Genomic DNA, 27806 nt, shown 5'->3' with positions numbered 1-27806 from the left:
TCAACAAGAACATCAACAAGAACAAGAACATCAACAAGAACAAGAACATCAACATGAACAAGAACATCAACAAGAACATCAACAAGAACAAGAACATCAACAAGAACAAGAACATCAACAAGAACATCAACAAGAACATCAACAAGAACATCAACAAGAACATCAACAAGAACAAGAACATCAACAAGAACAAGAACAAGAACATCAACAAGAACATCAACAAGAACAAGAACATCAACAAGAACATCAACAAGAACATCAACAAGAACAAGAACATCAACAAGAACAAGAACAAGAACAAGAACATCAACAAGAACAAGAACATCAACAAGAACAAGAACATCAACAAGAACATCAACAAGAACAAGAACATCAACAAGAACATTGTTTTTTATTTTTAAAACACATTTGATTTACGTCTGTTTCAACTAAACACACACCCCGTGTAATAATAGGGAAAAACATTACAATTTCAAATAAATAAATAACCAGATTGTCATGACTACCAATTAAATATCATTTGAAACATTTTACCCATTTAAAAGAAGAAGAAGAAGAAGAAGAAGAAGAAGAAGAAGAAGAAGAAGAAGAAGAAGAAGAAGAAGTCAAACAAGAGGCAGAAGTGTTAGAGTTCCTCTGCCTCTTGGCCTCCTGCTGAGTGCTGACACAGATGATGTCGGCCTGAATGTTGCAGCCGTGCCTCTGAGCCGGTGTCAGTGTTTTCTTTTGCCCAGAAGAAAGAGGCTGCAGGAGAAACTGATGAGTGATCTTTGCCAAGTTCTCCGCGTCTCACGCTGAGAAAATTCCTGATACGACTTTATCAAACCGCGAGAGTCAACATCAGCTGACCTGAAGCTGGTGGTGCACAGAGCACAGATTTTACATTCACACACTCTCTGTGCACTGTTTACATAATACACGACGCATCTTATTCTCATCAAAATCTCTGTCTGACTTTCCTCATAACTTTTTACAGCTTTTAAAATCTAAATCTGAAGGGGATATATTCTAATTATCATGAGGGGAAGTGTTTCATGACAGTTGTTGGAATGAGTTAAAAAAAAATATATATGGTACAAACATAAAAAGTAAGAATTTGCAATAGAAATATTAAATAAAATAGGATATTTAAGCATAGGAAATGTATGTAAAATGTTCTAGAGAATATACAATAAAATACAAATAATAACATATTTTATAAACATAAGAAGTGTAAGTCAGTGTCAAAAATAAACAACACATTTTAACACCAACAGTTATAGTGGTTCCACATTTAAAAAGATAATAAGTGCATGTTCTGTTCTTGACCCCGTTTACAGGCGGACTAAATGACCAAACTGTCCCTCACAGGCCACCATAGACTGATTAATAAGAGCTGATATGCAAGAGTTTAGCAACATGAAGGAAACACCCACCAATACTGCAGTTTGACAAAACCCAAAAGCACCAGTAATCGTCCGTGTGCGTCTTCAGAGCTGCAGCGAGTTTCCACCGAAGAAGGAAAACTGCAGTTATGGTGATTTGTCATGCTGTAAGAATTACACTTTAATTTGTTATTTCAGGACAAATCAAAACATCATAAAACTTGAATAAAAACACTGATAAATCTAAAACTAAGCCTGTTGTACGACCACATAATACAAATTAAATAACTTTTTATTTTAAATCACAAGTCTCAAACTCAAATCAGGCCCTTGGTGGATTTAATTTCGGCCCGCAGGATAATTTCTAATTACTGTTAGATCTGGCTCGCCGGTATATTGCACGCACACCTTCACTCCATCCTGAGGGTCTCCTCAGCTCAGAGCCTGACCCCAAACATTGATGACCTTTCACCCGAGATGAGATGCCAAGTATCTGCTTGAGCTAGCATCACAGAGCAGCACACTGAGTTTCAATGGATGTTTCCTTCTGCACTTTTTCTCTCACGACAGCAGGGCAGGTTTGGTTTTTTCTTTGAGGGAAATAGTTTTGTTGAAGCTGTTGTTGGCCTGTGGAGAAATGTCATCATTTCAAGTGACTCTGGAAAAGCTGCAGATAGAGCCATAAGAAATGAATGCAACTGATTATTTAATGTTGTTTTTATAGGCAATAATGTAAGCTTTGTTAGTTCCAGGTTTAATATGTGCAATAAGTTCATTTCAATACGTTTTGCAATAAATATTGAACCAGTCCGGCCCTCGACTAGCGCCAATTTTTTAATGTTGGCCCGCTGTGTGTTTGAATTTGACACCCCTGTTTTAAATGATCTCCCTGAAGTCTTCATGCATCTTATGCAATCAGACTCCGACCACAAAGAATTACCCTTTTTCTATTTCAGTGTATATTTCAGACTTTATTGTTATCTATTTGATTTGACAACAATGTAAGATACGTATCATCATCGAGTTTCCAATGAATTCACAAATATTTGAATGATTTTTTACGCATTTTTCTTAACTTCCAAAAATATGACATTTGACAGATTTCACCCCTTAATTATGAATGAACAAGCATCAAAGTATTTGCCCAAGCACAAAAATACATTTTAAAAACAGATCAATCCAAAACAAATGAGACATGTGACAAACAATCTGTGTTGAAAGTGGATGTCTCTCCAGAAGCCTCGTAGAGACACTTCAGTGTTCATGTGAGACTCCGGGAATAAAGGGCTCTTTATCAGATATGTGGAATCTGCTCTGAATAAAAGATATTGCCCTGAAGCCAGCTGATTAACTCTTTTATTTAAAGCTCATTCCTGGGTTAAAACTCACGTCACAGTAAATCAAGTGAGGGCTGCTGCTAATGTTTACCGAGCTGCTTCATTTCACAAAGCAAAGAGCAGCTTCTTATAATTACATTTCCTTCAAACAAACGGAGGACAGCAAGGCATCTGTCAGTACACTGAGGAGAGAGGCTTCAGTCTGCAGCACTGCTGTCTCATGAGAGCGCATGACGGGTCATTCCTCTATCACCATATCAGTAGCAGTGCTGAAACCTAAAGGATGCATTTTATAATGTCTCACTTTGAGGAGAAGTAACATATTTTTCTACAACACTTTTTTATTCAACATACACATACACAAAGTTGAATTACACCAAACTAGCAAAGTTCCTGGTTTCATTTGAATTTTCTGGATCTAAGTTTAAAACCGACTTTTAATACATATTTTCAATGCTGTGCAAACAAGTGAAAAGCATGCAATCATTAAGACGCCTTATGGTTTCTGCACATGGAGGATATCACGTCGTTTTCCTGGGTCTTGTTGTTGCTTGTCATTATTTTAAAAAACTTAAAAAAGAAACTGCACACTTGGTTATTCTCCAAAGAGCCTATTTTAATTTGCAACCAATGACCTTTCAGCATTGAGCTCATCCTAAGAGCGTCGCTGGTGGTAATTAAATCCAGTTTATGTGGGCATTAGCTAGTGTGCATACTTTATTTTTTAAGTCTTTCACATTGACTTCTTAATTTGTTTTGACACACTTTGATTTATTAGTGCTTATTTTTTTTGTTTTTTTAGTCTATTATCTGTATTAACACTTTTACGTCATTGTGTGAAAAAGTGTATTTGACCATGGGATAAAACAACTTACATTTACTCAAGTAATGAAGTACAATCTTGAGATACTAGTACTTTACTTGAGTATTTGATATAAGTACAAGACATGAGTATTCTTCCACCTCCGCCTTTGACCCTGGACCTTTTTCTAATTGTAATTAGGGAGGTCAACGAGGTGAATATCGTCCAGCTGTCTCCCTCCCCGTATGTCTTCCCGGATAGGACAGTAGTTGTAGTATAATCCCACTTTACGAGGAATGAATAAGCTCTGCTCCTCCTTCTATGTGAAATCTTCCCACTCTCTCCTCTCTCTCTGACCTCCAGGTCGACGGCGTGGGGAGGAAACCGGTGTTTCGAAACAAACTCCTCGAACAACCACAAAGATTCGTCAGCAGCCGGCGGCTCTGGATGCCTCTCTGTTTTCACCGCAGCGAGCTGAACACAGTCGGGTCAACTCTAACATTTCCTACCACTCCTTAAATGCATTATGGTTTATTTAACAGGATAAGTCGGTGATATTGTCCCCTTTTCATATCACATACTATTATATCTACAAACAAGTGCTGTGTGTTTGTGAAAGTCTCATACATCTTCACCCTCTGTGCCAGAAAGCTTTAGTGTTGTCCAAAAAAAACTGAGTAAAAATAACAAAAAGAAATAGCCTTATGAATTTAAATAGATTTTCAACTTAATAGATTTAGAATTATTTTTGGCTATTTTTTATAATTATTATTTATGTTTTTTGTTACTATTTTTAAATGTACTTAATTAATTAGTTTTTCTCCTCTCATTCACTTACAAATAAATAAAAATACTTGGATGAAAGGCATAAGATACGGCATATTTCCGTGTTTTGTTTTACTTACACGGCCGGGAAAGAAATACATGTTTGAGCAAAGTACAAAATGGACAAACAAAGTAAAACACGTAAAAGCATACCGGTAACTAATTACCAAAATGTTGTCAGCTCTCGATTGTGACTCACAACATGATCGACACGCCAGGTAAACCGTTCCCACGGGAATACAGAAAAAGTAAAAGTGTGATTCACATTTCAAGTGGATATAAGGAATGTGGAGTGGGTGTAACCTGTAGGCCAACTGGTGGGTGACATTTTCAAAGGCTTCTTAGTCAGTCATTACAGGAACCCCTCCCTGATATGGTTAATATGATGGACTCGTACACCTTATTCCAAGTCCTAAATCCCCCAATTATGGTCATCAAATCTTACACAAATACAACAGTTTTCTTGCACGTTTCTTATTATCTTAGTTCCAATTTAATACCAACACTCGAGTTAAGGCAACATTCAAACATCTCGTTAATTGCTTTTCCTGCTATCTCACATGCTTTGAGAAAAGATTGAATGGTGCCATCCAATCCAATCCATTTTATTTCTACAGCACATTTAAAAACAACCGAGTTGAACAAAGTGCTGTACATCAACAACTGTATACAAACACAGCATAAATACATGAAAAACAGACGGGACATGAAACAAATGTAAAACACGAGGCAATGAAACCAGATCAGAAGCCACAGACTGAAAAACTCTCTCACATGACGTAAAAACAATACAAAACTAGTACGATAAAAACCCAAATGTAAAAGCACTCGTGTCACCTGGTCTGTAAATGCCACGGAAAAGAAGTAGGTTTTTAAACGAGATTTAAAAACAGGCAGAGTTGGAGCAAGTCTAACCTGGAGGGGCAATTCCTTCCATAATATCGGAGCTGCAGCAGAAAAGTCTCCTCGCTGCTCCAACCTTGATTTAGGGACGACCAGAAGGAAACCATGTATGTTGGGTCTTCACTAGACACAGCACTGCCTTCATCCGTTTGGGTCTTTATTTTGAGTGATATTGTATGTTTGATATTCTTAAGGATACTTGGTTTATTAAATAACTCAATTTATTTGTAGCAGGTGGATTTACTAATACAAAGTTGAACGTGTGTTTGTGGGTTCATTCATGTTTGTTTCAAGAGGAAACATTTAGATTTGTATTCAGACTTCATTTCTTGCACATCAGTTCATTGTCAGCATTCAGAGACAAAAAACATGCAATGTATGAGATTTAGCTTCATGATATTTATGAATGTACTTAATGAACCATTATGCTCCAATCTGCAGACATGGACACAAGCGTGAGCAATAAAACATGGATCATTTTTTGCAAAGAGCATCCTCACAAAATGTCAGCCGGTCTGCAGAGAAAGTCCTCGTGATTTTCTATGGGATGTCGGGGGAGGCAGAAAGAGAGGATTGGGGGCGGGGCTGGTGTTTAGGGTGAGGGAGGAGGAGGGGGGGGGAGTGTTTTGTCTCTCTTTCAGTGACAACAGTCCAATAAGCTATTCATGGGGCTCCTCAGGGAAAAGAGCCCAGCTGCTCTAATTTGAGAATAAAGAGGAGGCTACCTTTGTTCTGTCGCTCAGGCTCCATTTCATGAAGAAACATCAACCTCCTCTCCCTCCTCCCATCCGCCCCTCTCCCTCCCTCCCCTTCCTCCACTGCCTCCTTTCATTCCTCCACTCCCAACATTACATATTTCGCATAAGATGCATATCATCTTTTCTCCTTATCTCACGTTTTCTAGTGTACAGTGTGCATTTCTGTCAATGAGGAACATCTTTTACATCCATTTTTCATCACACTTGTACCTTTATCCACATGTTTAGTCATCTCCTTGTTGTGCTGTCTTTGTGTATTTTCTAATAAATACAAAAAAGATTTAAATATGAAATAAGATATTTGAAAATGTACTATTCTGTGTGTGTTTTACTGTCTATTGCTTTTAAACATGATTTTAAACATACATCAGGGTCGTCAAACTGAATTTCATCGCGGGCCACATCAGCATTATTGTTGCACTCAAAGGGCCGGTTGTAACTTTAAGACTATATAAAAATACATTTATATATATTTAATATATAAAATAATGTATTATATTACATTATTGCCTCTGCATTGGATTATTATCAGATAGGGGAATACGTTTATAATTAACTACGTCTGAAAGCAGAAGTCTAGCAAATAATTCAGTGAGAATATCACAAAATGATTTAAAAAGAAAAGCCACATTCTGGAAAAAAGGCAAATTCTGAGAAAAAAGGCATATTTTGAGAAAAAAGTCATATTTGAGATGCATTGTGCTCCACGTATGGGCAACACGCTTCTGTAAAGCAGCATGTAACCGTATAATACACATATCATATTTTTTGCAAGCTCTTGTGGGGCCACATGAAATGAAGTCGCGGGCCGGATTTGGCCCCCGGGCCTTGAGTTTGCTCTACATGATCAGAAATACATTGAGATTTTTGCACAACTAAGAAAGTCCAAAATTAGGAAAATAAAATGTCAAAACACGTAAAAGTGGATTAATTGAAATGAGGTTAAACCTAGATGATGATGATGAGGGTGATTGTGGTAGTGATGAAGGTGGTGGATGTAAATTGAGATCATCAGGTGGTTATTTTGACAGTAACTGCAGGAATCTGTAAATGACTTGTGACATCACTAAGGGCTTTCATTTTGAAAGTTATTTACTTTACACAGAGCATTGAAATTAGGATTTTTTTTATGTTTAACGGTCCCAAAAAAGCTATAGTTTTATTTTGGGCACGTCAGATAATATGCTTTTGTGAACAGTTTATTATATATATATTTGGTTTAGAATTTATGAAGAAGCCCCTAAAGTTTTAGTTTAATGTATATCCACCTACAAAATATCCACTTCATATATCATCAAAACAAAGATGCATCAAACAAACCCGCAACATTTTATTGTCCACACATTTAAGTCGCAAAAAGACATCACATACTAATACAACACATTTATTTTTTTCCAGCACTTTGGAGCTTATAATACAAATATAAGGTGCTAAACTTAAAGAAAATCCTTTGGTTTCAGTTCAAATCTAGCTGTTTTTGATCCTTCAGAGCCACCGTACAGGTAGCAGCACGACACCAACATTACTGACGAAGTGTGACAGAAATGTGAGAAGTAGGGTCCGTATTTGAAAAATAACTGAAACAGTCATCTTTACTTTCTTCTTCGGTTTCTAGAATTATCATTCGGACGATAAAGCCCTCTCATGTCAGCTTTGGGGGTTTTTGGACTCCATGTGTGAAGGCACTTCTGCACCTCCATGTGAACTGACTGTAAACAAACCGCTGCTCATTCATATGCACCAGGGGGTGTGGTCTATAATAAGCCCCGCACCCTTCTGGTGGATATTACCCAGCCTTCCTCGGAACGCATCAAAGTGCTGTCCGCGCTTCAGCTGCAGACAAGTCGGTTTCCTACTGCGTTTAGTGGTGATACAAAAACATAAAAAGCAGGACAATAGCAGACAAAAGGTTCTCTTCCAGGAAGGACGAGGGACGCATATTTTCTGTCAGGAATTTGTGGAGGTTTTTTCTGGGAAGTAAAGCTGTGCATGTCCCATCTGGAGCGGAATACACCCGGAGTGGAGGGACGCACCGACTCCACGGCCCGTCCACAATTCAGCTTCAAAAAAAGCTTGGAGCTGGGCGTGTCTGAAGCTCGACCGACAACCAATCACATGAATCTCCCGCCCCTGGCACACAAGCAGCGGTTTGGTTGGCTAGAGCTTGTACTGGCATATGATTTGATTGGCTGACGCTTCCACTGAAAGCTTCAGAAGCTTCAAAAGTTGAACATTGCTCAACTTTTGCAGCCTGAAACGCCAGGAAAAGCTCCGCTCTGCTTCCCACAATGCAGTTCGGCGAAAAGTGATTTCACCCCATTCAAAGTGAATGGGCAGACGCGTTGGAAACCATTTTTGAAGCTGTCGAAGCTGTAGTGTGGACGGGTCGTCACTGAGCACCGACAGCCGAAAGCAGCACCCAACCACCGGCATGACTGTGACGCGGAGCTCGGTCCTCTTCCTGCAGACCCTGCTGCTCTCTGCCCGCATACAGGTACCCCAGACTCGAGTCATATTTAAACAGCAACTGGCTAGGTTTTGACCAATGCAACCAAACAAATCTTCATGTTCTGGATGAAATTATGTTGATTTATCTTCCTGACATCCTCATAAATCAGTACTTTCCACCAAGTTCGAGAAAGTCGTGTCCAGTAGAAATTTGCTGGACTCTTTACATTTCAAACGTATTTTGCATTATCAAATGTATTGATATTAAGATGACACGTGCCTGGAGAAACTAACATTTAAGACACAAAGAGCTGCATTTAGTTACTAAATATCCTAAATGCTCTTAAGTCGGCTCTTATAGGAATATCATGATAAATCCTCACTTTATTTGGATTTGAAAGTATGTGCAATTTGTGGTGTAGCTCTCAGAAAACAGTCAATCCTTTAATATAAAAATGAATTACCAAAACAAATTCTTAAAATTCACATTAAATTGTCCTGTGCTCGAAAAAAGCGACTTTAAGGGGTAACAAACCCCACACCATTTCTTCAGTCTTCTCTGATATCAGTGATTCAGGAGTTTAACATTTAAGATGAGGCTGTAATTACAGCATTTAAAGGACCAATAATTCACATTTACGGTTGTGTGCATCGATAAATCATTCTTTATGGGACTCTTGCTCCACAAGGATATACATTCCATTTGTTTTTGGTCAGCTCGGGATCACATGCACTCTCTTTTTGGGCTCATGCTTTGCACTGGCCACAAACTGTTGTTAAAATCAATCATTAGACTAACATTGACTTTGTTTTTCTTCATCATAATCCTTCTTCTCCTTTATGGTAATCAGTTTTCAATGTGGGCTGCTGCGGGTGAACACTGAAGTCGTAAAGTAAAAGTATCGAGAGCAGTGTTTCCTGCAGCAGTTGAACTCTGTGACACCACAACTCATTCAGCGACTTTATGTGCTTTCACCTGTCTTTATAAAGTTTGCTTTTCTTCTCATTGGTTATTTGTACACTTTAAAAACTTCCAGTACAGAACATGTAGCTGGCGTTTAGAGCTTGTTACGAAAAAACATCCAGGTGGAATTATTTCCATCTTTTTCTGCAAGGCTGCCTCTAAAACAACAACAATATGCAAATGGAGTTTGGAGTCAGAAATGAATGCTCGATTTACTGTCGATCAACACATGGATTAGTTAGTGGATAGTTTTGTCTCCATGCCTGCTTTCTTCTACAGCTTCACGTTTTCCTCGATATCCTCGTGGATTCATCTTCCTATTATACACACATGCGTTTCCAAACATTTGGACTACCTATGTTGCAAATGTATTATCTCTTCGATTTGCACACGGCATCTATTGCACGTCTGTCCGTCCTGGGAGAGGGGTCCCTCCTCTGTTGCTCTCCCTGAGGTTTCTCCCATGTTCCCTTTAAACTGTGGGTTTTCTCCGGAAGTTTTTCCCTGTACGATGTGAGGGTCTGAGGACAGAGGGTGTCGTATTGTCATACTGATATTCTGTACAAACTGTGAAGTCCACTGAGATATTGGGCTATATAAATAAACATTGATTGATTGATTTTGGCTTATCGTTGTTCAAACTAGTGAAATTCTAGGGGAAAACCCAGAGTTTAATATTTCACGGTGTATTTTGGGGTAATGGTTGTATAAGACATAATTTAGCTTAAATGAAGAGCTGCAACCATTTAAGAATATGAGATTGTCTTGCAACTTTTAGGGCCAATCAACAATGTTGTACACATGTTAACCTGTCATGCAGAGGAGTACTCAGCAGCCTGTAATGATTTCCTCCGATCAGTTTGGATCTGTTTCAGGAGGGGATTTGAGGAGAAAAATCTGAGTTTAAAAATGAAAAGGACTTCTTCGGAGTTCCCATCATACAGTTTTGCTACTCGCCTTCATCCGTGGTAGTTAAAGTTGGTTAGGATTTTGGATATTTCAAAATGATGGATCCCCCGTTCTGACTTGTTTTTTGAATACCAGTCTGATAGTGGCGTTAGGTTACCTGTATGACTCACTGTGTGCGGGCTTGACTCTCCCATGGCTCTCCTAGCTTTTTATCACAGCTTAATCAACATAATATATATGTATGTAAATAGTTTCCAATATCAAGTTGGCCCATTTGTTACCGAAACCCTATCTAGCTATTTGAGTAAAATAAAAATCATCTTTTATCCAATATCTGCATCAAGATATTTCTGCATCTCTTTGCAAGATACGAGTGAAGTTGAACACGTGGGCAGAGTAGATGTCTTCACTGGGCCAACGCTTCAGACTGAATCAGGAACCTTACTAAACCCGACGTGGATAAATATATTTTCTTAACAAAAGACACCAGATCCAAAAGGGACCCAAGGACCGTCGGCTCCAGTTCAAGTGAAGATTTGAATTAGTTGGTTTAGACATTACCGCAAATCTAATCAAGAGACGAACACAAGATTCTGGGTGTTTAACACAAAGACCTGAGATCAGCAGAATCTATAGAACTGGACCTTTCTTTAGTCCCATGTCGATCTTGACGATGGTTCATGGTTTCTTAGAACTAATTGGACCAATGAGGACTTTCAAAGACTTGTTGCCTCCATTCTTCCCTCCCTCTGAACTCACCTGTCCGTTTCTCTGCAGGTTTCTTCAGCTTCGGGACACTTTGAGCTCCAGATTTTGTCGATGCAGAACGTTAACGGTCAGCTGCAGACCGGCGCCTGCTGCGACGGACCCCGGGACGTGACGGAACGACGATGCTCGGCGGACGAATGCGACACCTACTTCCGGGTGTGTCTGAAGGAGTACCAGCTGAAGATCTCCTCGGCCGGGCCCTGCAGCTTCGGCACCGCCTCCACCCCCGTGCTCGGTGGAAATAACTTTTCTTTACGCAACGCCAAGAGCAACGCCAGAGCCAGGATCGTGCTGCCGTTCAGCTTCGCTTGGCCGGTGAGTCTTTTTGCTTGGATGTTTCATTTTTTGTGTCTGAGAAAGTTTGGTTGTGGACATGTTTTGTTGCTTCGTCAGCCAGATGTTCAGTTGTTGGACTAAAGACTTGGATCAGAACTGAATCAACATCAGGATGTGACGATCAGTTCTCAGACAGATGTGCTGTGTTTCCGGTGTTCATTCAGTTTCTGCTGTTTGACTGATGAAGTTTCCGCTCATCAGTCAAACGGAAAGGACATTTTTGAAGGTATTAAATAGTTTGCCTTCAGCTGAGGCAATTTAAGGTCTACTTCTTTATTTAGATTATTTTTCTAGATTCCTTTCTTTATCAGATCTGCAGCATAGGCGGACGGTGAGTCAGGGAAAGCATCAGTATCTCTCTGATATGTCACCGTCACAAGATAAGATCGGATAATCCTTTACTAGTCCCACAGCTGGGAATAGTTTTGACGACAGACGGAACACTTGTTGGGACTTTAAAGGTCAGTAGACTTGAAATGTGGATTGAAGTTGTTAGAAAAAGTTCTACAGTGCAAATAAGTGTTTTTGTCCTTCCTTAAAGAGTTATCATGTTGAAAGATGAATAAGTCTGAAACATTTATTAGCCTCCTCTGCTTTGAGAATTTTCCTTCAAACTGTTACCTGAACACCTTAAGCCTTTCTATTGATACCAACTAGATGCGTACACCTTCAGCTAAAACTGAATTTCATTATTTCATTTGCCCTTTTGATACCGGAATCCTGAGTCATCAATCTGCTGGTTTGACTGATCGTTATGAGCTCCTAAGGGAGGTTTTATTTCTATCTCCCGTGTATTGTCCCGGTGGGAACTAAAAGCAAATATGGAGCTGGCTAGTTTCTTTCTCTGATCCTCCTCAGAGTTGTTCTGGTTTAAGTCCAGATCCCTGTGGTGCCCCCTCAGCAGACACTGGCTGGGTTTCATGTGCTCATCAGTGGCTGCTGTGGTTTCCTGCCTGGAACTACAAATGAGGGCAAACTGCTCTGGTTGCGGCGCTGCATTGAGGATAATACACAGGCGAGCCGAGGGCACCTACTCCTTTCTTCCCTGCGTTGTTGTGGTGGTTATCCCCTGACCTCTCAGCGTGGCGGGGGATAAAGGCTAGTTTTTGGCCGGCTGTAGGACATTCCTGCTGTTGACCCTGGTTACTGACATGTTAAACGAAGCAGTCGTCGGGCAGAATGAGGTTTCTGATTTTGTTGTTCCCTTTTTTCTTTTTGTATAAACTGGCAGAACGAAACAAAACCGCCTCTCTGCATGCGTCAGTCGTGTTTATTGGAGCTCTGATTGCAGCTTAGCATGTGGAAAGTCGTGCCAAATCTGCGGCATTTCATCCGAGAGTCCCTGGTTTGCTCAGTCATTCCCCTTTCTCTTTTTAATTTACAGCCCTTGTGTTTTTTTAAATCCTTTCCCTACTCCTATCTTGTCATTTAGCATTTTTTAAACCCTTTTTTCGGTGTCTCAGCCTTTCTGATGCTGATCTCAGCTTCATCCTTTTTGTTTCTTTCTGTGCTTTTTCTTTGGGTTATATCAGCAGAGCACTATGGGAACAATGGGCAGGACCATTGCTGGGCTGCAGCCGGGCTTATGGGACAATGCTGGGGGCGGAGGGATGGGATTTGGGAACAATGTATCCACCGCAAGAGAGACAGTAGTGGAGGTGGGTTAGTAAAACGGCAACCAGCGCAAAGTTAGTGATGCAGCATTGATGCAGACTGAAATCTCCCCTACTGTCTCTGTGCTGTTGACCCACCTGGAGCCAACTTCACTACAAGCACATTCTTTATGTCAAACCTAGGCAAAGCATGGGAACAGACAGTTTGTTCTTAAGACATTGATATAAGCTTCCTCTGCATGAGGGGAACTTCTGCCTCCAGTTAGTGCAAGAGGAAAGGTCAGGAGGTCACCAAAGAGACCAGGTGTCATGCTCTCGGGTAGATTACATTTCAAAGGTTTGAGGATAATCTGACTAGGTGTGAAGATATATTAATATTTTATAAAAGAATGAAACTACACATTTTAACTAATTTGTGATGGAAACGGGTTTATTTGATTCAACCACACTATTGATTTTTTAGTTCAGTAACAGAAACATGTAGTCCATAATTCCTTTTAGGTACATAATGACTGTTTTTAAATATAAATATATACTAAAAATAGTCATTCTGCTTCTCTACTGTGAGGGCTTGTTGTTTTATTTTCTTATCTTATTGTATTATCATATTAAACTGAATATTTGTCTAGTTTTGATCTGTTGGTCGGACAAAGTAACGTCACCTCTGGAAATGTGTAATGGATACATTTGATGGATAAAGTGTTTTGTCAGAACAAAACAATTATGATACTGAAACATGGAAATAGTTGTTATTTACAGATTGAGTGACATCTTAAATGTTTTTAAAGTAGTATCCCCTCAAAAGTCTTAAATGTTCTAGCTTTATTAATAACCTGCGTCTAAAATGTTCTTCTCATGTTGTCATTTGGCGAGATTGAGGCGTCAGATAAAATCCCAAACACAACATAAATAGAGGAAGTGTTTTAGTTTGAGCGCTCCTCCTCCTCCTCTCTGCCCGGACCTGCCTCCACATGTCGCCTGGCTCTGAATGCTCACAAAGTATTTTCCCACACTGAGTCTCCAGCCAGTGAAAGCAGTTCCACCTCTTCAATCAAACAATCAAAGGGACGGGGAGTGATGGGAAATCGCCAACAGTCGAATGCTGGTAGATGTTTTGGCATAAGTGAGTGGAACCTGTTGGCAGCTGTCATGTTCCTGTTCTCGTCTTCAAATCTAATTATCGAAGTGTTTTTGAGGTGCCACCCACTATGTTTGGTGGACAACACGTTTATTTTTCCTGCGGGGTCATCAGGCCGACGCCCAGATCCTGTGTCAGCCAGCGAGGTGACGCAAGGATGTGGCAAGAGTTGTTGAGGGTTTTCTGTCACAGCTCTGGCACGTTAGCTCGGTTCTGCTTTAGTGACAGTTATGTGGCGTCGAGGTAAACAGCTCTTTGGTACACGAGAGGCATGACGCTCTGTGTGGAGCCACTCAGAACCAATCGGAAGATTTTGTACAGATTTGTAAGACTGGGGTCGTGTTTTTCATTCGTTCTGGTTTTAGATTCTGATTAAAAATCTTGTTGGTAAGGAAAGAAAATATGTGGAAATCACAAACAACTTTGATTTCAGCTGCCACAAACAGTAACTCATCATGAAGGATGACATATTTTGTAATACTTGGGGTAGAATAAACACAACAATAAATACATATCTTCTGTCGAGATGGCATCTATGATTCTGGACATCAAAATGTATCTCAGTGCATTTTCATACTTGCAGAACAACCCCTACACTCTTGCATTCAGTGTATATGCATTAGTGATTACATTTAGATTCTCACAGCTTACTTTGGTGACGCTCCGCCACACTTTGCATGCTAGCCCGGCTTGCATTCGTAAACATCAAAGTAAACGCGTCCAAACTTCCCCTCTCAGTGTTTGCTGTAACGCCTCAGCTGAATTGAAAGAGAAAGAATGTGGTTAAGAAACATTTCCATATTTAGGGTAAAGTCGTGTTCGCGGGAACATGATGCTAAAACTGGTTTCACTGGGAAGAGGTTATACGGGTGAAGAAACAAACAATCAGGCGATGAGACGGGTGGAAACTAAAATAAAACAAGACAACTTTTTTTTGTTGAGATAAAGTGTTGGAACTTTCCATTTATGACCCAAATGATCTGTTGTAAAAATAAATCACAATTTACAAACTAACTTCCTGCTTTAAAGTGGACCTATCATGCTATATTTGAATAATATATTGTAGGGCCATACCTATATAAAACATGTCTGTGAAGTTTTTTTTTCAAAATACCAAACAGATCATGCATTTTAGCCATGCCTCATTTCGCTCTATTTGCTCTTTTCCAGCCCTGTCTTCACAAGGGCTGATTCTGTGGCAAATGATCTTCAACTGACAGGGGGGCGAGGCATGAGCGTCATGTTACCATGCTGTTACCATGCTGTTACCATGCCGTTACCATGCCGTTACCATGCCGTTACCATGCCACGCAACCCCCCCATTCCCCTGATAGGTGGAGATTTGGATATAGGCGGAGCTCCTTGTTTCTGACGTCAGAGATATTTCAAATCTCTATCAATCTGTATCGGCTCGTTGCAGCCCCGTTTTTAGAGATTTGGGTATGGAGGAAAAGAGAGAGGGTTGTGTTTTCTGACACACCGGACACACATATTCATGTATACAAGACGTACAAAAGTGCATTTAGCATGATGGGTCCCCTTTAACCTCCTGTAATAACTGAAGTCATATGAACAGAGTTTGTGTACAATGAGGGATAATTAGTAAGATTTTAGGTGATTTTACTTCACATTTTTCTTCGAAACAATATAGTATTTTATTATCTGGATAAACTGTTGGTTTGTGACCAACCTGTCTGGTTGTTGTATCTTTTTAGTGATGTTACTTCGTGCTCAGATATTAACTAGAGAAGTACGGTTTTGTTAGTAATAATAGAAACAATGGACAAAAAATACCTAGGTTGTGAAAAGCTGATTCTCTAACAAAGTCTTCAACAAAGGAGACTGCAAGTCACCTGAAGTCAATGTAAGAAATCCAAACTCAACACAAGCAAAACAATCTGCCTCTCAGTGAAACGTGTGGAGCTGTTGATTGTGTGGTGGAGTGGGGTCTGTATGAACATATCGTTCACATGGCTGCAAACACATCAAAGATCCACGCCAGACAATCCACCGTAATGTTCCATCTTCAGAAGAGAACACAGGAAACGTATAAGACATGAGTGAATCCCCTGTGTGATGTTTGTTATGGCTCATTATGGTCCAATAATCCTGTCGGCTGCTCTGAGCGCTCGATCGCCCGACATCACAGCCCGAGCTAACCGCTAATCTGAAAGCTACATGAACCACTGCGGTTTCCTGCAGGGCTGAGTGTTGGGGCGACAGAGTTGATCTAGCTGCTGTGGATCTACGCCAACACCGGCAGGGTTTAATACATGTGGACAGGATGATGCGAGACCACCGAGGATGAAGATCAGGCACATTTAAAGCATGTTTTTTTATTTAATCAAAGAGCGCTGATTTAACAAACGCTGCGACAAACCAGAAACTCATCATGTCAACAGGTTTCTGGGGTTTCCACTCTCGCTCTGGCAGTTTTCCCGCTGCGGTTTTGGATGTTGGTCGGGTGTTAGTGCTGAGCTCTCTTCACACAGGACTGGTCTTAGCAGGAGAGATACACGGATTTAAAATGACTGGGATTCTGTTCAAGCTTTTCTTGAAGGGATGAACCACCCTGGAACAACGGGAACATTTAAGTTGTAAAATGTTCTATAAAAAGTTAGGCTAATGGACAAGCTTGAAATACTTTGTCCAACTTTTAAACATTAGCCTTTCTGCACTGTAATCTCTTTTCAGGACATCTCACTGATCCATCATTTATCTCGGCAACAAGGAGCTAATATTACCCCATAATATCAGCAATGCTTAAATAATGTCCTGTTGTTTTTTGAGCCCGATCGCGTTTCAATGGAATTACTCAAATCCATATTTATTGCCGCAGGCAGTCTGCGAGCTGTCAATCACCCAAAGGAATGCACTTGTGACTCTGACTGCAAATGCCTTAACATTAAAGTTCACCTCAAAACGGAGTCTTAACCCCCAAACAAGCCAGTGAAGAAGTGAAGACCAGACATAATCTCCTCAGACTCCATGTTTAAAACTTAAGTGAGTCGTCTCAAAGAGCCCACAAAACACTCTCTTCCGTCTTTGCGTTTCCCTGCTCCTATTTCTGGAGTCCCCGCGTTTCAATGGTGTGAATGTTGGAGGGAAAGTGTCACCAGAGAGAGAGCGCGAGAGAGAAAACTCTGCAAGCCTCAAACCACAATACAATACACACACACACACACACACACACACACACACACACACACACACACACACACACACACACACACACACACACACACACACACACACACACACACACACACACACACACACACACACACACACACACACACACACACACACACACACAGGCTCTGCTCTGTCTGTCATTCGATAGTGGTGAGAGCGACAGTGGCTTTAAGAGAGACAAAGAGTTTCAAAGTGGAGCCGAAATAATGGGACGCAAAACACACACACACACACACACTCTCACTCACTCACTCACTCACTCTCTGTGCAGTAACATTAGGGACTTTGGGATGTTTCAGTGGCGCATGACTTTAGTTTTGAGTCTTTCTCATGAAATACTTAATGTTCAGAGAAGTTGACTTCTTCTGTGTTTATTCTTCAGAGACTGATCCTATATTTGCTTTTCCTGAAAACTATGTTTAAATCTGAAGTCAATATTCTGTGAATGCGGCAGTCTCTTTTGAATAGACAATTTCATAACATGTGCACTTTAAGAGCAGTTGTATATACTATAAGTAGGATGTTTAACACCATACATTATAAGAATTGTTTAATTTCTATTACATATTTGTATTTATGATGAATAGTCTTCAAGCATCAAATCAAATTTCATCAAATTTAATTTGTATGAAATGAAGTGCAATCGGGGACCAATGCCAATATCCATCTTAACGGCCCGTCCACACGGCGGCGTGCGTTGAAGCTTCTGCCCATTCACTTTGAATGGGGTGACCTCACGCTTCGCCGAACTGCATTGTGGTTCCGTCGCTTCGCTTTGCTCGCTTCAAAAGTTGAGAAAAGTTCAACTTTTGATGCTTCGACGGAAGCGTCAGCCAATCAAATCATATGCCAGTACAAGCTCTAGCCAATCAAACCGCGTGCTTGTGTGTCCGGGGCGGGAGATTCATGTGATTGGTTGTTGGTCGAGTTTCAGACACGCCCGCCCGCAAGCTTCAACGCACGCCGCCGTGTGGACGCTGCGTAACTGTTTTTTGTAGGTTTGGGCATATTTCACCGTTTGACATTAGATTGTCCAAGTTGTATCCAATATATAAACAGAACAACTGCAAATCTTCTAATTTGAATACAAGTTTGTTGTTTTGAAATGATAAAACGTTCAACAAAATCGATCAAAATGTATTAATGTTCCTTCTTTCTGTCTTGTTGTGCAGAGATCCTACACATTGATCGTGGAAGCCTTGGACTTCAACAACGACTCGTCCTCCGGCAGTGAGTATCTTCACCATTATCCTCTTCGTCATCCATCCTTCTTCACTCCTCTCCGCTCCACTGACACACACATGACCTGTAACCTGAGCGCTTGAATCCATAAAGATGCCACTTCTGTGTGGAAACTAACGGACTCCAAATCGGCTTCGGTGTGTTTGTTCAAACGTTGAAAGAAAGCTTGAAATGGGCATTTCACGTACAGGATAGAAAATAATATCACCGATGAAATCCTAGGCATGGCACAGGACTTTGATTAGTGTGCTTTAGGCCAGCAGTGGTGGAGAATGATATATATACCTGGGAGACATATTAGCAAATAAATTAAATATTGAAAACAGGCGATAACAAATTAATTTACAAAAAAACTGAAATTACATCGAGAGAAAATGTATTTAAAATGTTTTGTGATGTTATTCATTAAGGCATAGATTTATTTTGCAATCCCCTGAATTATTAGACGCCATACTGTAATTCACTTGGATTAAAACATATTTTTGTGTAGCTGATTATATTACCTTTACATTTTCTGGGACTTAATTCTTTTTTTTTAATTTTTTTTTTTTAATTTTCTGTACTCGGATGTTCGAAAAGCCAGTGTAGGTAAACTAGAATGAGTATAGCAGTCTAGAAGATATATCAAACAAACCAAAAGGGCTAACAGAATAAACGTGTTATGAATTAATTCACTATCGACAGTCATGAGGAACTTTTCTGGTGTTCTTCCTGTGATTTGTGACTGGAGCTCTCTGCCTCCACACATCAAACAGTCTGACTCCATCACCACCTCAAAACCCTCCTGTTTAAACTGGCCTACTCACTCAAACACATGCAACCTGCTATCACAGATCCCCCTCTCACTCCACACCTCCGTCACTCCGTCACTCCACACTCTTGTCTTGCCTGTTTTATGCTTTTATGCTGCTGTATTGTCGGTTCGATTAATTTGTGTTCCGTTTTTGTTTTAGCTGTTTTAACTTTTAAATGCACTGTAAGGCGACCTTGGGTGTCCTGAAAGGCGCCTCGAAATAAAACTTATTATTATTATTATTATAACAACAACCCAACAAACAAGGCTGAGTTTACCATAAGAGTTTACCAGCTGTTGCCAACCCAGTTACTGACTCAAAACATCAGATAATATGTTCAGAGGGATTTATGTTATTCTGAAAGCCAGCACATCAAACCTGTCTGAACATGTTTGTTTAAATAAGAGTCTGTACAGTACTTAAACCGCACAAAGACATTAAATAACTATTATTAAATGTTCTGCCTGATCCAGGAACATTATTACTTCATTTGATTAACCCTTCGCAGACTTCTGGAGCCTGTTCTTGTTTATCAGAGTGCTTAACTCCCCCTACATTTTTACAACGGCCTTTTATAGTTGTTTACATGAGTCTCATTCAGAAAAGGGTTTGTAAAGAGTGTGTAAGGAGGGAGTGAAGCTGGCATCTTCGGTTGGAGCGTGTGTTTACCACCCGGCCGGCAGCGAGGCGGTTTGAGCGTTGAGTGTTGGCTCAGTGCTGTATTTGGCGTCCCTCAGGGAACCATTATAGGCCCGGTGTGAAGTCGGCTGACCTCGGCAAAAGGTGGTCTTCAGTGCCTACAACGAGTAACGGGGGGTGTGGCGAGTCCAGTTCATTCGAGTATTATTTATATGGGATCTTATCAAGATCACAAAATAAAACACTATCAATAAGTTGCTTCTTGTGAATATCCACACAGGAGTGATTTAAAGAAAGCTTTCTAGCTCACTATCATGTAGAAAAGTACAAATTAAATTAAAAATTATCATGAGAGAAAGAAGAGAATGACACACTACACATAATATTATTATTTTTTAATATATAGTTGAAAATGTATTTATCCTTTCATATGCAGGGGAACCTTGTCAATTACGATTAGCTTGTTTGTTTTTTATTAAAAAGGATTTTAACTAAAAAATGAAGTGTCCCATTTGTGATGCAATCAAACATATTGGAAAGCAATATCTAAGACAGTAGGTCTTAAGGTCATTTGTTAGGGTCAATAGTTTAAAGCATTTTGATCAATGATTTTGGCAATTATTTTAACCACAGCAATCATGATATTAATTGCTTACATCATCCCATTCGTAGCCTAGAGTTAATACGGTGCAATGTCTTTCATTAAGTTAAACATGCTGATACTTTGATCCGATTGGATGTAGTTTATCTAGAAGCCTTCAGCAGTCAAACGGAGCTGAAAGGTTGAAGCTGAAACTGCTTTAAAGCCGAAAGAGGACGAAACAAATATTGACCCTCTCAGTTTAGCATCAACAAGCCAAGTGCCCTCGACGCGTGGTCGTAACAAACGCCTGCATCACTCTGTAACTGAGCTGCAGGACCCCTCTGATCACTTCCTGACGCAGTTAGAGATTAGCTGGTGAACACAGTGGAGCTCTTAGCAACCAAAAGGCCCGATATTTCCCTCAGGAGTTGAAAACAGAGTGGATGTTGGGTTCACATTCACAAAAACAAAGACTCCTAATGAACGATCAGGATGTTCTGTAACTTGTGGATGTGAAAGTACGCAACTGTTTGCGAACAAGTTTGCCACAACTACTTATAGGTCAGAGTTGTGTTTACAACCTGACATTTAGTGGCCAACGAATTCATGAATGAAACCTTAATATTCAAGAGTTAGGTAGATAATAATAGACGGCTTCTTTTGTTTTTTCAATGCTCGCAATATTTTAGTTAAACTAATATTCTCCAGGGTCATCTCTCCTTCTACGGTCCGTCATACAGGTTGAAATCAGGGCTTCAACATTTGGGAAAAATAACTAATTTCCATTATTTTAAGTAATATTGCAATTGTATATGATTTGTGATATTGGAGGGAATGACCATAATTCACTTTATTATTGAAAAATATACTTTTTTTTTATGAAGCAAACAAGTCTTGAGAATACCGTGTGTAGGCCAGGACTCTTACAACAACGACACAATACTTAATTTTTCACATATGTTGCTGCTACCAATTATCACGCCTTCTGCGATTTGGATATTGCCCTAGTCCATGATGCGTTTCGGAACTAGTTTAAATCCGTTTATTATCCAGTGAAAATGAGCGAAGTGAACCCAATCTCAAGGCCTCAGATTCTCAGCCATCAGTTCCTTCAGAAACCACTGCAGGACATTTTCAGGTTTGACTGAGTTGCAGATCTCAGGCAGGTGTTGGTTTGACAGCCCAGCCGGTATTCCTCGATAAAGTGCCAGGTTTAAATATTTGCTCAAATATTCCCCAACGGAACGGATCCAGTCTTTTTTGAGGTTGACCATTTTTCAAATCTGCTACCTGCGTGCCATTTTTAGCACATGTTTTATTCCCCACCGTGATGTGAAGTGTCACAGTTTGCTTACAGAGGTTTCAACCGTCTCTTTTCGGCCGTTTCAGTCCCGATGCTCTTCGGTTAAACGGACGCCGTCACCTCGGCCCGACCACACTTTCCACCCCGCTGGTGAAATACCACAGAGCAGCTCAGCATTTTCAAACTCTCTGGACATTTATTGCAGCAGACCGAATCCTCCTGCAAACAAGGACGGTTTGCGTTTGTGCAGCTGCTCAAATACTGTCAGGCTGAAGATAATTTACAGCTCGAGTTATTACGATGTGAAGCGATAAAAATGATTTCTTGCATTACAGCAGCTTCAGTTGCAATATCAACAAATACAAACAAAAGAAGCAATTTAAAATGTCTCTGTTTTGGATTAGAACTATGGATTTTTTTATTATATCTTGTATTTATATTTTGATCTAAAGGAGAACTTTACTTGAGCGCCTAATGTTTGAAATCAGAATATTATTGCAGGAGTATTTTATTACACACCATCTTTTGAAAAGCAATAAGTTAGCATTTCAAACTCAAACACTTCTTGTGTCTGCTGTGCCTTTTTTTGTGTGTATATACTAGGGCTGCACGATTTTTCTGATAAATATTGCGATTCGATTTGCGATATTTGTTTTTAAGCGACCCGACGGAAGTTTATTGTAACATGCGGCCATATCTCCGGCTAGGAAGGTCGTATCAACGTGCTCCCGTCTCTAGCGCCCCGCAGCCCGAGCTACGAGTGAAAGAACTACACTTACATGAAACTTCCGTTGGGTTGCTTTAAAGTCGAGCTTCAGTTTAAGATTCACCCTGTGATAGAAACATGTGATGGAGCGTCACTAACCTGCTCAGATGGTTCACCAAACAATCTAAAGCTCCACTGGAAGCCATTTGGAAAAGTATTGCAAAAATACTTGGCAGGTGATTGGATCAATCTGTCTATCACCTTCTATCATGGGCCACTTCTGATTGATTAACAATGGCTGGTACATGTGGAGCACAGCACTTTCTGATTGGTGTGGATGACTGACACAAGAAGAACAAAATAAATATATAAAAATAGCAGGCTTTGCGATTTGATAATTGCATCATTTAAAATCGCGATTTCGATTTATTTATATATATATATATATATATATGATGATCTTGCACTATTTTTATTCTACTGTTTCTTCTTGCACAATTTTTTTTGTGTCTATATATTAATAATAATACATGGATTTGTATAGTGCTTTTCCTAATGCTCAGACGCTTTACATAACACCAGAACAGAAACAATTCAAAGAAAACAACATAAACTATAGTATGTATATCTTATTGTTTATAGACTCTTATTTCACTATTTTACTATTTTTTGTATTTACTTTCACAATCTTTTCTGTTTCATCGTGTTGCGCTGTTGGAGGAGCCGGTGACCTAAGAATCTCATTGACATAATTACACTGTAGCTAGGTACGTATGACAAATAAAAGCCTTGAACCTTATGTTTCGTCGTCGTCGTTGGAGGAGCCTGGGAATAAAGATGTCCATCGGCGTATCTACACTGGAGCTACTGTGCTTATTGTAAGGGAAACTTTTGTGCAGCAATGCAGTGGGAGTCACCCACTCAGGAAGGAGACACGGTAGAGCAGGAGCTTTGTTGTCAAACACTGACGGTTTATTTGGAGCTTCGGCCGGAGAATTCACATCACGAGTCACAGCAGCCACGGTCTGACGGCACGGGAGAGCTGCCACGTCAATCTGCAGCGCCTCTCTCTCGTTAGCCCATTGAACTGTTTTCAGAGAGTAATCAACATGTTTGAGAAGATAGCCTAAACAGCTGGGAACACCGAGTTACTTGCGTCTGACACTTATGGCCACGAAGATTTCCCACCTTGGAGTCCTCAAACACAGAGAAGGAAGTGTCCCAGTGTTCCCACAACAATAAACCATCGGTGACCTAGGGTTGCCCGGTCACAGAATGGGAACAACAACATTATGGCTGAAGCAGCCTCTGTCCTTAAAGGAGATGACAGACGGGTTGGTCGTGCACGTCATATCTAGGAGTCTAGGACAATTATTTCCCGAACACTTATGACAATAAAGCCTTGAGTCTTTGATCTTTAATACGAGTTCCTCTTCGTCCGCAGATGTCGGTGGGGTGATGATTGAGAAAGCCGTCCTCTCGGGGATGATCAACCCGAGCCGGCAGTGGCAGAGTCTGCAGCACACCGGCCCCGTGGCTCAGTTCCACTTCCAGGTCCGCCTCAGCTGCGACGAGCACTACTACGGCTTCGGCTGCAACAAGTTCTGCCGCCCGCGGGACGACTTCTTCGGACACTACGAGTGCGACCACAACGGGAACAAGACGTGTCTGGACGGCTGGGCCGGACTAGACTGCAACACTGGTGAGTTATCAGTGGGTTTTATTGATGTGTGGAAACTTTAGAGGGGATTCTTCGTGTTTCAGACCATTACACATTTTGATAGTGTTGAATTAGCATTGTCCCCATTTTATTGCACAATTTCATCGTTGTACCTTTAATTATTTTTCTATGTCTACTATTTGCTATTTTTAGTTTGTTTGTATGTATTTTACTGGAAACTGTATTCTGTGTGATATCAATGTTCTGTGAAATGTCTAAGTGAAGCACCTGGAACCGCACTTATTGTATGAAAGGTGCTCTACAAATAAAGATTATTATATTATTATTATTAATAAATACAAGATTTTATATCAAATCAGAGCAATTTTTAAATGTTTCCTTTCAGGCAGACATTTTTTGTTTCCTGTGTTTATTTCAAAATACACCTCTTTTTAAGATTCCTTGAGCTTTCAGCCCCTTGAGAAAGAAAAACACATTTGGTGGGAAAACAGAACAATGTGATGCTTTGACAACAGCTGATATCAACAATCTCTTGAAAGGGAATTATACTTTAAGATATTTCTGTACCTCTGCCAAAGGTAAGTCTTTAACTCGGGCATCTGTTTTGAACAAGACTGGAGTTGTCCCTCTGTGGCTCCATCTTGGACTAACATGTCTGTTTACGTCGGCATGGGGACTATTTCTCTAACTCAAATGCATTTTAACTGAAGTACCTGATTAAGTTATGGATGTTTGAAAAGGAACGATGGTATCCCAATTAATTCCTTCGTAAGTTGCCAACCAATCTCATACTTGGAGCAGACTGAATTCCTGTTTGCTCGCTGGAGACGTTAATGGAATAAAATGAATGTTCTTTTTGCTCATAGTTTCTTTTTGCTTCTCTTTCTCCCGACAGCGATCTGCAGACAGGGCTGCAGCACAGAGCACGGATCCTGCAAAGTTCCTGGAGAGTGCAAGTAAGAAACAACACAGCGACACACCTTGTCTGGCTTTTTGTCTGCAGTTGAAAGTGAATGTAGATGTAAAGATAGTGAGAGACAGAGAGGTATGACATGCAACAAATGTCTCCAACGGGATTAAACTCAGATGCTTTTACGCAAAATTGTTCTATTATTGCATTTCTGGTATTTAAATCTCCGTATTTTTCCAAAACGTTACCTTTAATTATCCCGGAAAGCCACAGTTAGATGCATAAACAAGCTCTTTAAGAAGGGTTGCCGCCTGGATGAGAAATATAAACACTGAAACGAGCAACATGCGACAGTCTGATCACAAAATGAAGCACAACATCTAAATAGACGTCAAATGTATAAAAGTCACTTTGAATAATCCTAGGACAAAATCAGGAATGTGTTGAAATGTAATTCTAAAAGTAGTTTATTACTGTGGTATCAATGTTGTGACTCAAGGATCTAAACACTTCTAACACAACAGCTTTTTTCTGAATAATGAAAAATAAAACAATCTTTTGTATAAATCTCCACCAGTCGTTCTGATGCCTTGTAAACCAAATGTACACATGCTGAAAAAGCACTATTTTGTTTGCATTGATACACAAGAAATATATGTGTTATACGAAAAGATAATCAACCAATGACTATATCAAACTAATGTATATCAGACCCTCCGCCGTGGGGCCCTCCCATTCGACATTCCTGCCCTCCCCCAATAAACACGTTTTTTTATTATTTATAAAAATGTTAGAGGATGTTAGGTCCACCCCCCACTTATAAAAAACACCCCTGCTTACACCTATATGCCGTGAGCTGATTATCGAGCCTTCATTGTAACAGTCGCGGGTACACTGTGTATGTGCGTGTGGGGAGTGTTGCAGTAGAACATTCCACTGTAGCGCCCGGTACCTGAGGCCCCGGCCACACAAGGACGAAAACGGCTAAACGCATAGGATTAACGCAATGGCAAAAAAGCTTCCGTCCACACGCAATATTCACCAGATAGTGTCTGTCCACACGAGACCGCTCCGTTTAGCTCCAACCGCTGGAGAAGCTGCAGTACATATGCATGAGCCTGTACGTGGCGCTGTAACTTCCTCCACAAAAGCAGCGAAGAAGCATGGATTAGAAAAGTGCCGCTCAAAGGTCTTCTTTGTTGTTTATTGAGCTTTAAAACAAATGAATAACGACTCTGTATAATATAATGATAAAATACACGGAGCCTCTCTTTTTCCTCCCTCTCTTCGGACAGCGACAGTGTCTGTCTCATGCAGCAGCTCATCCAGTAATCAGTGACCCGGCCGACTGTAAAAATAAACATATTTATAACTAAGTAGTTTGAGAGGTGTCTCCGTCCTGTCAGATTGGACTTCACTCGCGTTTAGGTCCATATTGAGAGAAAGATAAATAATCTGAATTCAGTGTGCAGTTTACTTTGACGCGGGGGTGAGCAGCAGAGGTGGGGAGGGGCGGGGCTATTGCCTCATCATTATCAGAAAATGACCGTATAGGGCGTACACACGGAGCCGTTGGACCCCCCAGAGCGTTGCGTATGCCGTTCTATCCACCTTGGGACCCGTTACCGTAGTCGTTTAGTGCCGTATTCGGTCGTCCTCGTGTGGCCGAATGGTCTATGTGACACTAAACGGTAACGGAAACGACCGTTATCGTCCTCGTGTGGCCGGGGCCTTAATGGGACACCCTACATGTTTGAGCACCCTCTATGAAACGTCAAGCTACCCCACAGCACCCTCAAAAGAAAATCTCTGGCACTGGCCGCGGCACATGGCGGTTTTGTGTGCCCGCCCATGAAAACATATGCCCTCTAGATTTGTTCTGGCGCCGGTCTGATGTATATTGTTGTCTCTCAGGTGTCTGTACGGCTGGCAGGGGGATTACTGCGACCACTGCATCCCTCACCCCGGCTGTGTGTACGGCAGCTGTATGGAGCCCTGGCAGTGTCTCTGTGACACCAACTATGGAGGACAGCTCTGTGACAAAGGTACACACACACACACACACACACACACACACACTTGGACACACTGTTAAGTCTTTAGAGCACTTCTCTGAAAGTAGCTTTTACTGGGGATGTCTGTCCACATTAAGAACAGAGTGTCTCCGCCTGAATAGAACTAGAGCTGCACAATATGAAGTACATATATTATACCGAGTCTTAATAAACTATTAGAGATTATTTCCAGAGATAAAAAACGGATTATGATGTGAGCTTCTGTTGCTGATTACACAGATAAATAATGTATTTTGTTGTGCAGATCTGAACACGTGTGCGACGCTGCAGCCGTGTTCAAACGGAGGAACCTGCAGCAACACGGGACCGGACAAGTACCACTGCTCCTGCCCCGAGGGCTTCTCTGGGGTCCGCTGTGAGAGAGGTGAGAGAGGTGAGAGGGGTGAGAGGAGTGAGAGGAGTGAGAGGGGTGAGAGGGGTGAGAGGGGTGAGAGGGGTGAGAGAGGTGAGAGGGATGAGAGGAGTGAGAGAAGTGAGAGAAGTGAGAGAGGTGAGAGAGGTGAGAGAGGTGAG

The 27806-nt window shown here is 40.7% G+C and overlaps 1 protein-coding gene across 2 annotated transcripts in view; it reads left to right on the top strand.

Moving 5' to 3' along the window:
• Nucleotides 1–7795: 7795 nt before the first annotated feature.
• LOC117450058 (protein jagged-1a-like) overlaps nt 7796–27806 on the top strand; it is a 38494-nt gene continuing 18483 nt past the window's right edge. For both annotated transcript variants that reach the window (XM_034088062.2, XM_034088052.2), the window contains exons 1-7: nt 7796–8483; nt 11088–11393; nt 18533–18590; nt 24072–24329; nt 25204–25264; nt 27133–27263; nt 27538–27657. In XM_034088062.2, coding sequence (XP_033943953.1) covers nt 8421–8483; nt 11088–11393; nt 18533–18590; nt 24072–24329; nt 25204–25264; nt 27133–27263; nt 27538–27657 — 997 coding nt within the window. In that variant the 5' untranslated portion in view covers nt 7796–8420. The remainder of the gene's footprint in view (nt 8484–11087; nt 11394–18532; nt 18591–24071; nt 24330–25203; nt 25265–27132; nt 27264–27537; nt 27658–27806) is intronic.

This window comes from Pseudochaenichthys georgianus, chromosome 1 (genome assembly GCF_902827115.2).
Source record: "Pseudochaenichthys georgianus chromosome 1, fPseGeo1.2, whole genome shotgun sequence".
Lineage (NCBI taxonomy): Eukaryota > Metazoa > Chordata > Actinopteri > Perciformes > Channichthyidae > Pseudochaenichthys > Pseudochaenichthys georgianus.
Note: the sequence above shows the minus strand (reverse complement) of the source record. Positions and strands in the feature narration are given on the sequence as shown.